The 18,297-nt window shown below is 41.5% G+C and overlaps 1 protein-coding gene across 14 annotated transcripts in view; it reads right to left on the bottom strand.

Annotated features, from left to right (window-relative positions):
• The window catches only part of NSD1 (nuclear receptor binding SET domain protein 1), a 170,572-nt gene that overhangs the window by 40,204 nt on the left and 112,071 nt on the right, over positions 1-18,297 (bottom strand). For all 14 annotated transcript variants that reach the window (XM_008958210.5, XM_034961061.4, XM_034961057.3 and 11 more), the window contains 6 exons: positions 17,074-17,149; positions 14,578-14,696; positions 13,053-13,196; positions 9,540-9,663; positions 4,500-4,700; positions 1,502-1,681 (listed from right to left, as the gene is read on the bottom strand). In XM_008958210.5, the coding sequence (XP_008956458.1) occupies positions 1,502-1,681; positions 4,500-4,700; positions 9,540-9,663; positions 13,053-13,196; positions 14,578-14,696; positions 17,074-17,149 (844 nt within the window). The remainder of the gene's footprint in view (positions 1-1,501; positions 1,682-4,499; positions 4,701-9,539; positions 9,664-13,052; positions 13,197-14,577; positions 14,697-17,073; positions 17,150-18,297) is intronic.

Below are 18,297 nucleotides of genomic sequence, written 5' to 3'. Positions count from 1 at the left end.
AGAAAAGTATCATTTACCTTTGTACTAGATATCCTTCTAGTACAAAGGCAAATGATGCCTCAAAGCAGAGAAATGAGTACCTGTGGGATCACAAAAGTTCAGACAACCACGAGAAAAACTGAAATAAGGAATTCAGAACTTTAAGTACTACAATTAACATACTGGTGATGAGTGCTAAAATCTTCCATTTAACTAGCAAAAATCAAGTTGTCAGGGATGATAAGGATAGAAAAGAAAATACGTAAAAGGTTAATACTAACTCTGCTCTAAAAAACAAGTATTTTAAAAATGAATAAAATGGCCGGGCACACTGGCTCACGTCTGTAATCCTAGCACTTTGGGAAGCTGAGGAGAGTAGATCAACTGAGGTCAGAAGTTAGAGACCAGCCTGGCCAACATGGTGAAACCCCATCTCTACAAAAAAAAAAAAAAAAATTAGTGGGGCATGATGTTGAACGCCTGTAATCCCAGCTACTCAGGAGGCTGAGGCAGTAGAATCGCCTGAACCGGTGGGGGAGGGATGGGGAGTGGCGTGGCAGCGGAGGCTGCAGTGAGCCGAGATTGTACCACTTCACTCCAGCCTGGGTGAAAGTGCTAAGAATAAAATATATAGAAAATTTATCTTTCCTCTACGTGATCTCTTAAGAACTAATATTCTTACAATGAGAAAATATATAACTAAAGTTCACAAATCCCTTCACTTTTTCCATCACGTTCACTCTTTTTCTATTAATTTGTATAAAATTGCTTGTTAACAAAACACAATTACATGATAATGCTATTTTCAAGAATTGTTTCTATCTAGGTATCAGACTTTCTATCTGCTGACATGCATGAATGTCTGGAATAATGCCACTTAATATTAAGCAATGATTTTTTTTTTCTGATGGTGAGATTAAGTGAATTTTTGTCTTTACTGCTTCAATTGTTTATCATTTTAACAAAATTCAAGTCATTATTCAAAATAAGAAAAATAAAACCTCTCCCTATTGGGCAACAAAGCCAAGTTTTAAAAAGTTCTGCTGGACAGGCACAGTGGCTCACCCCTGTAATCCCAGCACTTTGGGAGGCCGAGGCGGGCAAATCACTAGAGAGCAGGAGTTTGAGACCAGCCTGGCCAACATGGTAAAACCCTGTCTCTACTAAAAATACAAACAATTAGTCGGGCATGGTGGCGGGCACCTGTAATCCCAGCTACTCGGGAGGCTGAGGCAGGAGAATTGCTTGAACCTGGGAGGTGGAGGCTGCAGTTAGCTGAGATTGTGCCACAGCACTCCAGCCTGGGCAACAGAGTGAAACGCTGTCTCAAAAAAATAAAAAAACAAAAAAAGTTCTGCTATGTAATCATTAATTCGGGACATCATTTCCTGAATGGCAGATGAATAGTATCATTTCTAATATTTTTTCCAGTGGCAATCTGATGAAAAGTATTTTTGTTCCAATTAAAACATTGATTTAATCACATTTTAGACTACAAATAGAGGAAGAAATGATTTCTTACCTTCTGAGCACACAAAGCACCAGCTAACATTAACATGCTCATGATTTCGGCAGCCCCGCCTAGGGGTAAAGTGATTAGGGCAGATGATACTATTAGATGCAAGGATCTTTGACCCAGCAGCCAGGCAAAAGTCATTGGCGTGGTATGCCACAGGACAGCGGACACAGCGCATCAACCGACCTAAAGCAGGAAAATCAGAGACGAGCAAAAGAAAAACAAAAATATTAAATATAAAAAGAATGTGAGTTATTCAAGTCTATTTGTTAGCACTGAAAAAATGTCACAAATAGAAGGAATGACCACTAAGATGATGGATCTTAAACACTCGATCCATCAAGAAAACTCAGATGGGAGCTATGTGATAAGTCTCCAAAAGGAATCAAATCCCGTAACTGTCAGTGAGCCTGCTTCAACAAGGGAAAGCCCAACTCAAACCACTGTCCTGACAACTAGGAAATCAGCCCCAGAATAAATAGGGAGAGGGGAGACAACAATAATGCTTTTAAAGCCTTTCAAGTGAACGAACCTCTCTACCCTCTCCAGAGGAAATACATCCCCTCAAATACTTCATCTATTATAAACCATCATGAAACCACCACCAAACCCTCTAATGCAATCTGTAATAACAATTAAAAACGAGAAGGTAGCCAACTGCAACTCTTTTCATTTTTCTTTGTATTAATAAAGACATGGGGTTTCCCTGTGTTGCCAAGGCTGGACGTGACCTCAAAGTCTGTGTGCTCAAACAGTCTTCCCACTTCCTGCTTTACCTTCCCAAGAAGCTGGAAATACAGGTGTACACCATCACACTCATCGAAACTGCAATTTTGATCCAACAAGTGAAATTACTTATGAGACCCATGAGGCCAGGAAATAATCCTAAAAAAGGTACTGACAGTCTGATTAAAACAAACATCAACACTGCTAAATTTTACCTCCTCAATCCTCTATGGAAAAAGTCAAGGTTCTTTTGGCACACATGAATTCACCAGCAGAGATACAGTATTGGGTTTTTCCAGGCGCGGTGGCTCACGCCTGTAATCCCAGGACTTTGGGAGGCCAAGGCAGGCAGATCACCTGAGGTCAGGGGTTCCAGAACAGTCTGGCCAACATGGCGAAACCCCGTCTATACTAAAAATATAAAAAGTAGTCGGGAGTGGTGGCAAGCACCTGTAATCCAAGCTACTCCAGGGGCTGAGGCAAGAGAATCTCTTGAACCTGGGAGGTGGACACTGCAGTGAGTTGAGATCACACTGGGCAACAGAGCGAGACCTCCTGTTTTAAAACAAAACAAAACAAACAAAAAAACACATGCTGGGTGCAGTGGCTCATGCCTATAATCCCAGCACTTTGGGAGGCTGAGGCAGGCAGATCACCTGACGTCAGGAGTTCGAGACCAGCCTGACCGATATGATGAAACCATGTCTCTACTAAAAATACAAAAATTAGCTGGGCATGGTGGCATGTGCCTGTAATCCCAGCTAGTCAGGAGGCTGAGACAGTAGAATCATTTGAACCCAGGAGGTGGAGGTTGCAGTGAGCCAAGATCGAGCCATTGCACTCCAGCCTGGGCAACAAAAGTGAAACTCCATCTCAAAAAAAAAAAAAAAAAACAAACAAACAACGACAAGAACAACAACAAAAACAACTTGTTTTACCAAAGAGAACACATTTCAAAACTTAAGTTTACCTATATGCACAGACAGTTTTGGAAAACTCAGATCTCAGCTTAACTATGAAGCAGAAGAAAATTTCTAGGACAAGAGTTTTCATTAAAAAAACAAACAAACAAAAAACAAATCAACACGAAACCCCCAATCCTGCCTTGACATGCATTTCTGAATGATATCACACTGAAACCAGAGATATAAAAATGGCCGGCCGGGCGCGGTGGCTCACACCTGTAATCCCAGCACTTTGGGAGGCCGAGGCAGGCAGATCACCTGAGGTCGGGAGTTCAAGACCAGCCTGACCAACATGGAGAAACTCTGTCTCTACTAAAAATACAAAATTAGCCAGGCATGGTGGCTCATGCCTGTAATCCCAGCTACTCGGGAGGCTGAGACAGGAGAATCGCTTGAACCCGGGAGGCAGAGGTTGCGGTGAGCTGAGATTGCACCATTGCACTCTAGCCCAGGCAACAAAAGCGAAACTCCATCTCAAAAAAAAAAAAAAGGCCCGGGGGGCCACGCGTGGTGGCTCACGCCTGTAATGCCAGCACTTTGGGAGGCTGAGGTGGGTGGATCACGAGGTCAGGAGATCGAGGAGACTGGGTGACAGAGCAAGACTCCGTCTCAAAAAAAATAAAAATAAAAAAAATTAAAAATAAAAAAAAAGCCCAGGGGAAGACTACACTCTGGTTTTCTAATCAATAGGGGGAAGAGGACATGCAGCAGAACACTTTCTCAAACTATATCTCACATGAAATCCAAATATTTAATACCCTACCACACAACCACATTGTGTTCTATGGAGCCCTGGCATTGCCTGGCTGCTGAACTAGTTCGTTATGCCCCTCTTCTCTCCCAAATACAATGTTGGGTAATCTCTCTGATAAAAGCTAGAGAGAGGCCATAAAGTGACATGGTGGATTGATTGCATTTGAAAATATCTGTTGCCGGCCGGGCGCAGCGGCTCACGCCTGTAATCCCAGCACTTTGGGAGGCCGAGGCAGGTGGATCACGAGGTCAGGAGATCGAGACCATCCTGGCTAACACGGTGAAACCCCGTCTCTACTAAAAATACAAAAAAATTAGCCAGGCATGGTGGCAGGCGCCTGTAGTCCCAGCTACTCAGGAGGCTGAAGCAGGAGAATGGCGTGAACCCAGGAGGCGGAGCTTGCAGTGAGCCAAGATCACGCCACTGCACTCCAGCCTGGGCAACACAGCGAGACTCTGTCTCCAAAAAAAAAAAAAAAACAAAAAAGAAAAAAGAAAATATCTGTTGCCAATTAAACTGAGGTTTTACAATTAGACTGGTCCACATAAGAAATCCATACCTTTAGATGCAGAAACATTGGCTGGATTAGCAGCATGACAGGTTATACAGATGTGGAGGGAGCACCGGAAGCCCTTGTTCTGCATAACAGTGGGTGGGTACTTCTGGACACACTCTTCATGGTAAAACTTTCCACACAAGGGTAGAAGGCACCTTTTAACATCTTCCCCACTCTGCTTACATACAAAACAGGTATGGATTCCTGAGAAGCCAAGAGAAGATAAATTAGTAAGAATTCAAGAATCTACCAAATGCTAAACCATTAGGTGAAAAGTTCATAAGAAATTTTATAATGGACTGATCGGTTTGACATCGTCTGAACCCACTGTAACAATCTTAGTATTATTATAAATGAACAATCTGGTAATACATACTCCCTGACGTGATACAACAGAAAGTACGTATTGTCTACAGAAAATGCTTGCCGCTGGCACCCCCGCCAAAAAAAGAAAAAACTGAAATTAAACCTAATCAAGCCCCTGGACTAACTACAAGTTTACAGGAAATATGGATGACAGAGGAACAAGTTAAGGGGATACCTCCAGGAGGCAACCAACGAAATTTAAGTTGGGCTGGGAGAGGAGGCTCACGCCTACAATCCCAGCACTTCAGGAGGCTGAGGTGAGTGGCTGGCTTGAGTCCAGGAAGTCGAGGCCAGCCCAGGCAACGTGGCAAAACTCCATCTCTACTAAACATACAAAAATTAGCTGGGCATGGTGATGCATGCCTGTGGTCCCAGCTACTCAAGAGGCTGAGGCAGGAGGATTGCTTGAGCCTGGAAGGTGGAGGTTTACTGAGCTGAGATCACACCAGTGCACTCCAGCCTGGGTGATAAGAGTGAGACCCTGCCTCAAAAAAAAAAAAAAAAAAAAAAAAAGGTGTGGGGGCAGTATTGTTAAAGATAAGTAGAAACTTAAGAGATGTATAAAAAAGTTTACACTACAGGAAATCACCCGACATACAATGCTGGTAATCTCCCTAACAAAACCTACAGAGACATTTTTGGCCTCTCTCTGGATCTAGATCTTGATTCAAAACATAATAAAAAGACATCCCTGAGACAAATGAGAAAATTTGAAAATGAACTGGCTGGTAGATGACACAAAGAAGTTATTACATATTCTCGCTATACATTAGATGTTGTGTTAGAAACCTTTTGAAATATAGGGAGAAAATGAGAGAGAAGTTGATAACTACTGAAATTAACTGAATACATGGAGATTCTTTACATTGTTCTACCCTGGTGTATGTCTTAAGATTTTTGTAATAAAAAGTCAAAAACCACCCAGAAGCAGTGTACTCAGCACTTGGGAGGCTAAGGCAATTGGATCACTGGAGGCCAGGAGTTTAAGCCTAGCCTGGGGAACATAGTGAGACACCGTCTCTACTAGAAATACAAAACAATTAGCTGGGTGTGGTGGCAGGCGCCTATAATCCCAACTAATACAGAGGCTGAGGCACGAGAATCTCTTGAACCTGGGAGGTGGAGGTTGCAGTGAGCTGAGATCACACCACTGAACTCCAGCCTGGGCCACAGAAGGAGACTGTCTCAGAAAAACAAAACAAAAAAACAAAAAAACAAAACAAAACAAAAACCACCGACCTCTATCTCTCTGTGAGATGCAGTACAACATAAGAAAAAGAGCCTAAGCTTGACAGGTAAACAGACCTCAACATGAATCCTCCTACAGGTAATTGCTGGAAACGGCTCATTCAAATCATCCATTTTATCTATAAACACTGAGAACATCCAGCAAATAAATATTTTAAGAACAATATTTGAATATGTATTTGTAAACAGGGAAAACACTACCTGATGCTGAATAACTGGTAACTTTTTTTTTTTTTGAGACTCAATCTCCCTCTCTTGCCCAGGATGGAGTGCAGTGGCATGTTGTCAGCTCACTGCAACCTCCACCTCCTGGGATCAAGCAATTCTCGTGACTTAGCCTCCCAAGTATGTGGGATTACAGGCACCCACCGCCATGCCTGGCTAATTTTTGTATTTTCAGTAGAGACAAGGTTTCACCACATTGGCCAGGCTGGTCTCAAACTTCTGACCTTAAAAAATCCGCCCACCTTAGCCTCCCAAAGTGCTGGGATTACAGGCGTGGTAGCTATTATTAAACCTAAGCAATCTAAACAATGATGTGACCACCCTATTGCAGGAAAATAGGGTGAGCCAAGAGCACTAATAAGTGACTCCCATTTCTTACACTGTACCAAAACTGGTAAAATGTCCTACTCTCAAAGATAATAGCTTTCCTAGGAAAAAGAGAAAAAAACCCACAAATTTAAAAAACCAAAAATAAAAAAATTCTATCTTCTCTATACCTCATGTCATATGCAAAACTTAATACAAAACACATCACAGACCTAATACTGAAATGTGAAACTAAAAAATTCTATGAAGAAAACACAGAACTAAAAATCTTTGTGACACTGGTTGGACGTGGTGACTCACACCTGTAATCCCAGCCCTTTGGGAGTTTGGGAGGCCAAAGCAGGTGGATCATCTGAGGCCAGGAGTTTGAGAACAGCCTGGCCAACGTGGTGAAACCTCGTCTCTACTAAAAATGCAAAAATTAGCTGGGCATGGTGGTGCACGCCTGGTATCCTTGCTACTCGGGAGACTGAGGCACAAGAATCGCTTGAACCCAGGAGGTGGAGGTTGCAGTTAGCTGAGATCACGCCACTGCACTCCGGCCTGGGTGACAGAGTGAGACTCTGTCGCAGATTAAAAAGAAAAAAAACAACAACAAAACTTTGTGACACTGGGTTAAGCAAAACTTCTTAGCTATGACAGCAAATCACAGTCCATAAAAAGAACAAATTGATAAACTGGATTTCATAAAAATTAAGAACTATTAGTCTTACAAATACATCACTAAGAATATGAAAAAGTTGGCCAGGTGCAGTGGCTCATGCCTGTAATCCCAGCACTTTGGGAGGCCAAGGAGAGTGGACCACCTGAGGTCAGGAGTCCGAGACCAGCCTGACCAACAGGAGAAACCCCGTCTCCACTAAAAATCCAAAAATTAGCCGGGAGTGGTGGCACATGCCTGTAATCCCAGCTACTTGGGAGGCTGAGGCAGGAGACTCGCTTGAACCCAGGAGGCGGAGGTTGCCGAGACTGCGCCATTGCACTCGAGCCCGGGTGACAGTGCAAGACTCTGAAAAACAAAAACAAAAACAAAAACCGAAAAAAGAAAATGTGGCCAGGAATTGTGTGTTACACCTATAATCCCAACACTTTCAGAGGCTGAACGAGGAGGACTGCTTGATCCCAGGACTTCAAAACCAGCCTGGTAATAATGTAATAAAATCCTGTCTCTACAAAAATATTTTAAAAAATTAACCAGGCATGTGGCAAGCACCTGTAGTCCCAGCTACTAAGGAGGCTGAGCCAGAAGGATAGCTTGAGCCTGGGAGGTTGAGGCTGAAGTGAGCCAGAATCATATCACTGTACTCCAGACTAGGCGACAGAGAGAGACCCTGTCTCAAGGAAAAAAAAGAAAAATGGGAGGGGGAGGGAAGGGGCAGGGAGGGTACAAAGTGTCCAAAAACTTGAATGTTCTCAGCAGCTTTATTTATAATAACCAAAACGGGAAACAACCCAAATGTCTATCAACAGATGAATGGATCAACAACCAAGTAAATCCATACAACAAACTACTACTCAGCGATAAAAAGAAATGAACTATCAATACACACAACAACCTGACTGAATCTCAAAATAATAATGCTGAGTGATGATTTCACAGATGCATACATATACACATACCAAAATTTATCAACTCATATGCCTGAAATATGTGCAATTGTTTGCACTTCAATTTTACCTTAATAGAGCTGTTTTACACACTCAAAATGATTTTTCTCTTGACCCTATAATATCCTCCCTTTAGGTACTGTCTTCCTTTCTGCTGAAGTCAAGTTTCTTCAAGAAGTTATGTATATGGCTATCCACTCACCCTTCAATCTAGTGTAATGAGACATCCTCTGGCAAAAATTGAAGCATTTTCTCACTGCCACATACAAAAGCCTCTCTTCACTCCAGAACCTCCTTAGTATCTTTGCTGCATCTGCCCCTACAGATAACACCTGACTCCTGTGGCTTCAGAGATATTGACTAGCTCCTCCTCTCCTTCCAGTAACTCGTTATAAGAGCATATACGCCCAGGTAGTGTCACTGACCATTATCCTACCCTAATGACACTTTTTCTTTGGGAAGTATCATCCAGATGTGCAGCTTCAATGACTTACAGGCATAAGATCTATACCTCAGCCCTGATTTCTTCACTGTTTACATGCTGTAACATCTACACATCATGCTAAGAAAAAAAAAAAAAAAAGAACACTTTACTTTAGCACAGCTTTATGAAGTGCTTTACCAGCTGGTCTCAGCTGACTAGTCCTATTTTCTAACCCAATCTAAGCATTATAACCCGCAAATAATCTTTTTACTTTTTTGGTAAATATTTTTATCGATGTATAATGTACACACCATAAAGTACACGCATCCTAAGAGTATAGTTGATGAAGTAAACATGCTCATGTAATCACTACGCAGATTAAGAAATATAAAATATTACAAGTAACCAAGAAGCCCTCTTAGTTACTGCCTATGCCTTTTACCTAAAATATCCTAAACTCTATAAACACATTGGCCTGTATTCCATATTCCCCAAATGTTTTACACGCTTTCATTACTAGACCTTCTGCACTTCCCCTCCCGACATCAATTTCTCTTTCTCTCTTAAAGCTAAACACAAATATCTTCCTCTATGGCATTAGCTCATCTTTGCTTACATTACATTCTAAATGTATCACCAACACAATGCTTTTTGCACTGTATTATGCTACCCATTTATTATTCACTTGGTAGCTTTTCTGAAAGCAGTGACCCCACAGCACCATTTCTATATCTGTAACAACTAGCCCAGTGTTGCCACAAAATAGTGTCTCCAATAAATGTCTTTCCTGAAAAACTTAAAATTCAAACTTTCTTTGGAAGAAGACCGTTCGATATCTACTTTACCTGTGCGACATTCATTGCAGATAAATTTTCCTCTTGGCATCTCAGTCAATCCAAGGCACTCCAGGTGGAAAGCCCCACAGCACTGAGCCTCACATAACAGCAGCTCACCCAATTTTTCACAATTCTGTTAAGAGAAAGAAAACATCTATCTGTTTTTCCATGTTTGAGAATCAAGAGTAAAACCAGTGTCAGTGGGTTAAAGTAAACAAAGGTTAAAAGTGGCAGAAAAGGAGGTGAGAAAGAGGCAAGGGCCCGTAGTTGTAGATTTTAGTCTAGTTACAAAGGTGTACCATTGGAGAGCTTTAACAAAGGAAGGCTAAAATCAGGTATTCATTTTTAAAAAGACTGTTCTGACTGCTACATGGAAAACGAGTTCAAGAGTAGAAAGGTCAGAAAAGAGCATAGAGATAAACCAGAAAGCTACTGAATGGTTCAAGCAACAGACACTGGCTAGCTAGAGTTGGATCATAAAGTTCCAAAAGAGCTCCCACCAAGGTCTAAACAGCCCTTTTGGGACATACCTACAACCATCCCAGAGAGAGATCACTTTTCTGAAATAATCTCAGCTAAGATAGGGCCTCACTTAAGACAGGGGCTTAGGAAATAACAATGGGCATCTGTCACTATAAAACATTGTAAGATTTATCAATTTTTTTTTTTTTTTGAGAGGAAGTCTTGCTCTGTCGCCCAGGATGGAGTACAATGGCGCAATCTTGGCTCACTGCCACCTCTGCCACCCAGGTTCAAGTGATTCTCCTGCCTCAGCCTCCCGAGTAGCTGGGATTACAGGCATGCGCCACCATGCCCAGCTAATTTTTGTATTTCTAGTAGAGATGGGGTTTCACCACGTTGGCCAGGCTGGTCTCGAACTCCTGACCTCATGATCCACCCACCTTGGCCTCCCAAAGTGCTGGGATTACAGGTGTGAGCCACCGCACCCAGCCCAAATATTTTTAAAGCCTTGTACTACTATGAAAAGCAAACAAGGGGAAAGGTGACTAAGTAAGTTTTAGCTTCAAGAACTCATAGAAACAGAATAGGTCTTGATCACTTAAGAATCAAAGCTTAAATAAAAAACAGGACAGCTTTAGGGAGAAAGGTTAGAGAGGTAGCCTGGAATTGATAGGGGAACTCAGGGACTTTATCAACCTATAGTCTGAGATATCCTCAAATGTCTGACTCCCCATTATCTACTATTCACATATAAAAACTGAAAAATAGCACTATATATTGTACTTTGCATATTCAGAGTGCCAATAACGTTTCTATATATGGTAAAAAAAAAAAAAAAAAAAAACTGACCTTCAGCACTTAAATAGGAAAACGTTAATTACAACGTGAATTAGAAATAAAGTTTTTGCATTAACTAAATGTTATAGACTAATTCTTCAACTGGGAATAACCACGTAATTTATCTTTCAAACTGGGACACCTGAGAGTGAAAAGAAGTGCTATTAATAAATTGTGACAGCACAAGGGACCTACACAAAGACTGATCCAGACAAGCCAGGACCACAGGGTCACCTTACCTTTAACCTTTTCATTAAATGATCTTTGTAAAATGTATTTACACTCTGACTTGTCTCACTAAGTAAATAATGGGCATAACTGTTTTTGAGGATTAAGACTGTTGTTTGGGATCTGGTCCAAGAATGTAATAGTGAAGATAATAGGCAAAGAAACTGGATTGAAATTATATTGGCCACAATAACATTTTCTGGTCTGAGTTTACTTTTTTAGAGATCTCAACTTATTTATCTATTACTATTTATTATTTGTGAGATAGGGTCTCAGTCACCCAGGTGGGAGTGCAGTGGCATGACCATGGCTCACTAAAGCCTCTACCTCCCCAGCTTCAGGTGATCCAATGACCTCAGCCTCCCCAGCAGGGGAATTACAGGCACGAACTGTCATGCCTGGCTAATTTTTGTATTTTTGGCAGAGACAGGGTTTTACCATGTTGCCTGGCTGGTCTCAAATTCCTGGGCTCAAATGATCCACCCACCTCAGCCTCACAAAGTGCTGAGATTAGTGCTATGCTTGGCCTATGGTTTCAATTTAAAAAAGAAGAACTGGCCGGGCATGGTGGCTCACGCCTGTAATCCCAGCACTTTGGGAGGCCGAGGCGGGCAGATCACGAGGTCAGGAGATCGAGACCATCCTCGCCAACACGGTGAAACCCCATCTCTACCAAAAAATACAAAAAATTAGCTGGACATGGTGGCGGGCGCCTGTAGTCCCGGTACTCGGGAGGCTGAGGCAGGAGAATGGCGTGAACCCAGGAGGCGGAGCTTGCAGTGAGCAGAGATCGCGCCACTGCACTGCAGCCTGGCCGACAGAGCGAGACTTCGTCTCAAAAATAAATAAATAAATAAATTAATTAATTAATTAATAAAAAAGAAAAAAGAAAAACTAACATCCTCAAGTTTTTTGTTTATTTAAAAGACAAGTCTATAATCTTGACCTGTTGGGCTACAGGTATGAGCCACTGCAGCTGGCTAATCTAAAAAAAAGACAAATTTTTTAAAAATAGAGACAGGGGTGTCGCTGTGCTGCCCAGACTGGTCTAGAACTCCTGGCTTCAAGCAATCCTGCTGCCTCAGCTTCCAGAAGCACTGTGATTGTAGGTATGAGCCACTGCGCATTGCCTAACAAGTTTGTATATACTAAATTTTAAGAATTACATAGGTAAATCAAGACCATTAAAAATATATATATTCAAATGGTCATTGACTCTACTCACAAAGACTTCAAGTCTCTAACAATAAAGTGGAATTCCCTATCTCACAGAGAGGCAATCCAACAAAATGGTTAAGACTCTAAACCAACCAAGTCCAACAGAGCTTAAAGGTTAGAAAAACGGAGAGGGAGACTCTAAATCCAGACTGCCGAAGTTTAAATCCAGGCTTCTCTCATGAATATAAGCAAGCTATTTATCCTCTCTGTAATTTAGTTTCCTCATCTGCAAAATGGGAATAATCACAGAACTCTACTTATGAGATTATTAGGATGACTAAATAATGTAATATTTATAAAGTGCTTGGAACAATACTTCATACATAGTAAATACTGTATAAATATTTATTAAATAAATAAAACAATATAGGTGGTAGGCTTTCTAAAGTCACCACATTAAAGGAAAAATACCTCAAAGCTAAAATTACCCTTGAAAAGTTTCTTACAAACCCAAAGATTGTGACACCATGAGAAGTACTGGAGAATTATATTTGAATAAGCAACCAGAGATTCACATATTCCATCTCAGACTTGTTTCGCGGCATATATTCCTTCATAGGCCTTAAGGGCATGTGGTTCATCAACACTAAACTATTTCTCCAAGTATCTTTCTTTGTGGGGAGAAAAAAAGGGGTCAAATCCTTAAAGAAAGTGACTCCACTGGAATCATCCAAAAGCATTGTTATTCTACCAAGAAACCATCATAAAGAGATGGAGTGGGTTTCCCTTTAAAGATGAACATGCAATGAAAACACAAGTGGGCAAACATTTCTCTACCTGACAGACATTCTCCTTGAGTGCAGCTCCTCCACCGCGTTCACCCTGCATTTTTTTAGAGGCAGGCATCCCGGGATCGTGTTCTACACCTTCCTCAACAGTCTCCTTGGGGCTTGTGGCCGTCCTGTGAGGCATTAGTTCTCCCTTGCAAAGAAAAAATAATGTCCCACATCTGTATTATTGATGTCTCTTCCATTTGACCCCCTCCCTCTGGGCTGCTATTTGTCTAGCCATTAAGCACTTACAGATGTTCAGCCAATCACTCGGGCGGACTGCATGCAATGTTAGTTCTAACCCTGCTGTGATTGGGCGGGTAGTGGGCGCCTCATGCCCTGCCACTAACTGCTCTGAGGCTGTTTGTTCCACTGGAACTTTCTGAGCTGTTCCATTTTAAGGTTTCACTAAGGGAGAGAAAACATTCTTAAGTTTATTTGATTACTTATTTGTCCTTCCAAGATCAGTGTTTCCTAAATAATGCCCCTCTTGGGCATTCTATTCAAATTGTCCTGGAAAGAAACATTCTGCATCATAATGTGTGATGCTGACCTGACTTCTCTCTTTTAACCTGAGTTGGAAACCCGAAGATAATATCAATGATTGCACTGATGCTTTGCAAGTAAATGGTTTTAAATCTTTTGTTTCCTGAAGGCCGATATTCATAAAAATTGTCCTAAGATTAAGTAGCTGATGGTCTCAAGAAATAAGCAAGTAAATCTTCCCGCTAACCACAGCAGTCTCGATTTTTTTTTTTTTTTTTAAGTAGAGACAAGGTCTCACTGTATTTCACAGGTTGGTCTCGAAATCCTGTTCTCATATGATCCTCCCACTTCAGCCTCCCAAAGAGCTGAGTGGCATGAGCCACAACACCCAGCCAGCAGTCTCAATTTTTTTCTTTTGCAACAGAGTCTCATTCTGTCACCCAGGCTGGAGGGCAGTGGCATGATTTCGGCTCACTACAACCTCTGCCTCAAGGGTTCAAGTGATTCTTGTGCCTCTGCCCGATTAGCTGGAATTATAGGCGCATGCCACCACACTCAGGTAATTCTGTATTGTTAGTAGAGATGAGGTTTCACCATGTTGGCAAGGCTGGTCTCGAACTCTCAACCTCAAGTTATCTTCCCGCCTCGGCCTCCCAAAGTGTTGGGATTACAGGCGTGAGCCACAGCACCTGGCCAGTTTCAACTTTTATAGGACAGTATCTATGTTCCTTCAGATCATATGCTGACTTGACATTGTACTCTCCGGTTTTACAAGTTTACTTAACGATGAAACACTTATATACCTGATTGGACACCTACAGCATAGGATGTGATGATCTTTTAAAAAGACCATATTGACAGCTGCAATACATGCCTTGCCTTATTATTAGGATAAGGCTCTACTTTTCCTCCAAGATTCCTTATGGCCATCAGCCATTTCAGTAGAATAGTATTCTTAAGAAAACTCAAGGGAAAGAGGGATGTGGCCTCTGGTGTGAAAAGTAGCTTCTCTTTAGAAGGTGAAAAGATCAGGAACTGAGTAATACCTCTGAGCCTGGAATCTCTTTTGACGAGTCATCATTTTTCACTTTTTTACACTGCATCTTGGCTGCAGCATGCCTCTGTCGTTTTCGCTTCCTTGGCTTGTCAAATATCTTGGTAGTGCCTATGACAGGAAAATAGGTGTTAACTGCTGGCTACTAACACACATGTCCAAAATCTCTTATCCTATTATTAGAATAAAAACCAACCTTAAAACTCATTTAATTCTCCAGCTTTGTGGATTAGGAAAACGGGGGAAATAATTGAGACTAACTCATGATGACATAACAAGAAGGAAATGGCTACATATATGTAACTGCTCCCTCATATAGATTAAATAGTAAGTGTATAGGTTATTACAGAAATTTTAATTTATATGATGGAAATGACAAATCTTGTAGTTCCTCAAAGGAATTAAATCCTATAGATGAAGGGGAAATGCATTTTACTAGTCATCAAAAGATACCACTCCCTAGACTTCAAGACTGGAGACAATAATATAAATCACTATATGATTTAAAGATTAAGGACTGGGCACCGTGGCTCAAGCCTGTAATCCCAGCACTTTGAGAGGCTGAGGCCGGCAGATCACATGAGGTCAGGAATTCGAGACCAGCCTGACCAACATAGTGAAATCCTGTCTCTACTAAAAATACAAAATTAGCCAGGCATGGTGGTGCATGCCTGTAATCCCAGCTACTCAGGAGGCTGAGGCAGGAGAATCACTTGAAACCAGGAGGTAGAGGTTGCAGTGAGCCGAGATCACGCCACCGCACTCCAGCCTGGGTAACAAGAGCGAAACTCCATCTCAAAAAAAATAAAAAATAAAAAAAATAAAAGGATTAAGATGGAGAGTTGAGGCTGGGCAGGGTGGCTCATGCCTGTAATCCCAGCACTTTGGGAGGCCAAGGTGGACAGATCACGAGGTCAGGAGATCAAGACCATCCTGGCCAACATGGTGAAACCCTATCTCTACTAAAAATACAAAACAAATTAGCCAGGCGTGAGGGAGTGCATCTGTAGTCCCAGCTACTCAGGAGGCTGAGGCAGGAGAATCGCTTGAACCTGGGAGGTGGAGGCTGCAGTGAACCGAGATTGTGCCACTGTACTCCAGCCTGGGCAACAGAGCCAGACTCCATCTCAAACCAAAAAAAAAAAAAAAGAAATTCTTCTAGTCCCTCCTGCACTTTCTGTTAAACACATTTCAACTGTGTTATAGAAACATAAAGAGGAATCTAAGAGGTATTTCATAAAACATTTAGGATATTTATGCTAGTTAACAATATGAAAGCTGGAGTTTTGAAGACTGCCTCAGTGAGCTCTTTTTTGACTGCCTGATTGAGTTGGAGAAGCTCTGCCATCAAAACTGCTCGCAGCCTAACACTAAAAGAAGAGTTAATATGAGCACAATAGAAAGATTTGAAATTCTCATAAGCTGGAACACTTAACACAAAATTTATAATGGATAAAGTTCATGTTGTAGGTTTTATTTTAAAAACGAAATATAAAAATACAGGAAAAGAGCTGTTGTTATTATTATTACTACTATTATTTTAAGAGACATGGTGTCTCATTGTTGCCCAGGCTACAGTGCCTGGTGTGAGCAACAGCTCTCTGTAGCCTCAACCTCTCGGGTTCAAGGGATCGTTCCATGTCAGCTTAACAAGTAGCTGTGACTACAGAAATACACCACCATGCCTAGCTAATTTTTTTAAACTGTAGATAGAGACAGGGTCTCACTAAGTGCCGAGCCTGGTCTGGATGGAACACCTGGCCTCAAGTGATCCTCTTATCTTGGCCTCCAAAGCGCTGAAATTGCAGTTGTGGGCCACCATGAACGGCCTGATATTATTTTGAAAGCAGCTTATTTTTAAATCTTACAAGCAAATTGACCAACCTATGGGATTACAATTGTCACATAGCTAAAATAAGCTAACATGTTGCTAGATTTACTTGTTAGAAAATTTAATAATCGTAGGCCACATGAAATATATCTTCCCATGATACTCTTTGCTAGCAGACCACATCTGTTGCAGTGTGCTCAAATCTGGAATAATATTTCAAAAATGACACTAATCAATAAATGGCATTGGCAGACAAATGAAGAGTGGAAGAAAGAAGTGGCATGGAGAAAACCTGGGGTGGATAAGAAGACAGGAGTATGACCATGAAATTGGTCAGGTGTGGATTTAGTTCCCTGACCTTGCTACCTTGTTCATCTTCACATTTCTTCTATAAAACAGGAATACTACAGATAATAACCTAACTCTCTGTAATGCTTTAGAGAGATTACAGGTAGCATTCCTACTAAAAGTCCTGGTAGAGTAGATATTCAATTTATCAATATTTTTTCTTTTTCAGGAAGCAGATTTTGGGCAAACCAGTTTTAAAACTTGTACCTCACTGGTCGGGCTTACACATGTAACAATTTTTGTGGTTAACAGACAAAGCGCTTCAAACTTACTACTGCATTATGTTTTTTAAATCTCAAAAATACTCACCTCCACCAAAATCTTTTGAATAAGATGTGGCACAAGATTCAGTTATGCCATTCTCCAGGTGACCAGCTTCATAGCACTATAAATAAGTGAAAACAACACCATTTACAGAGGAATGAAAAAATAAACCCTTTACTTTATATGCCAAAGTCTGAATTGTCAGCTGCCATGGATATTGAATTTTGACTTGTTTTAGCAATTAAAGAAATCAACCTGACCACAGTAAAGGGTTGAACGGAAACTTCAGGGGGAAAGGAATCAGATTTTAAAATGCTCCAACAGACAGGGCATGATGGCTCACACCTGTAATCCTAGCACGTTAGGAGGCTGAGGCGGGTGGATCACCTGAGGTTGAGAGTTAAAGACCAGCCTGACCAACATGGAGAAACCCCATCACTACTAAAAATACAAAATTAGTCAGGTGTGGTGGCACATGCCTGTAATCCCAGCTACTCAGGAGGCTGAGGCAGGAGAATTGCTTGAACTTGGGAGAGGCAGAGGTTGCAGTGAGCCAAGATCGCACCACTGCACTCCAGTCTAGGCAATAAAAGCGAGACTCCATCTTAAAACAAAACAAAACAAAACAAAAACAATGCTCCAACAGACCTGTGAACACCACCTACTCCTTAAGAAAAAATAAAGACTTGCCAGAGATTTCCAACATATAGACTAGATACACAATGCTTTCTGTGACTGAAATGGATGGAGAAAGAGAAGGGGTATGTACCCAGAGATCCACAGGCTCAATTTTATTGCACTCCACCCTGTACTTAAAATCCATCTTCATGGCTGGGTGCAGTGGCCCATGCCTGTAATCTCAGCACTTTGGGAGGCCGAGGGGGGCAGATCACCTGAGGTCAGGAATTTGAATCCAGCCTGGCCAACCATGGCCAATATGGTGAAACCCCGTTTCTACTAAAAATTATACAAAAATTAGCTAGGTGCAGTGGCGCACGCCTGTAATCCCAGCTACTCGGGAGGCTGAAGCAGGAGAACTGTTTGAACCCAGGAGGCAGAGGTTGCACTGAGCCAAGATCGCGCCACTGCACTACAGCCTGGGAGACAGAGCAAGTCTCAAAAAAAGAAAGAAAGAAAGAAAGAAAAATAACCCATCTTCCTACAATTGTATTCACAGCTATTAGATTTGACAGAGACCTGTTTACCTGGTGAACTGTAAATTAAACAGTTCTGAAATACTGAATGACATTCCAACTTAAAATGACTTCA

The sequence above is a fragment of the Pan paniscus genome, chromosome 4, assembly GCF_029289425.2.
Source record: "Pan paniscus chromosome 4, NHGRI_mPanPan1-v2.0_pri, whole genome shotgun sequence".
Classification (NCBI taxonomy): Eukaryota; Metazoa; Chordata; class Mammalia; order Primates; family Hominidae; genus Pan; species Pan paniscus.
Note: the sequence above shows the minus strand (reverse complement) of the source record. Positions and strands in the feature narration are given on the sequence as shown.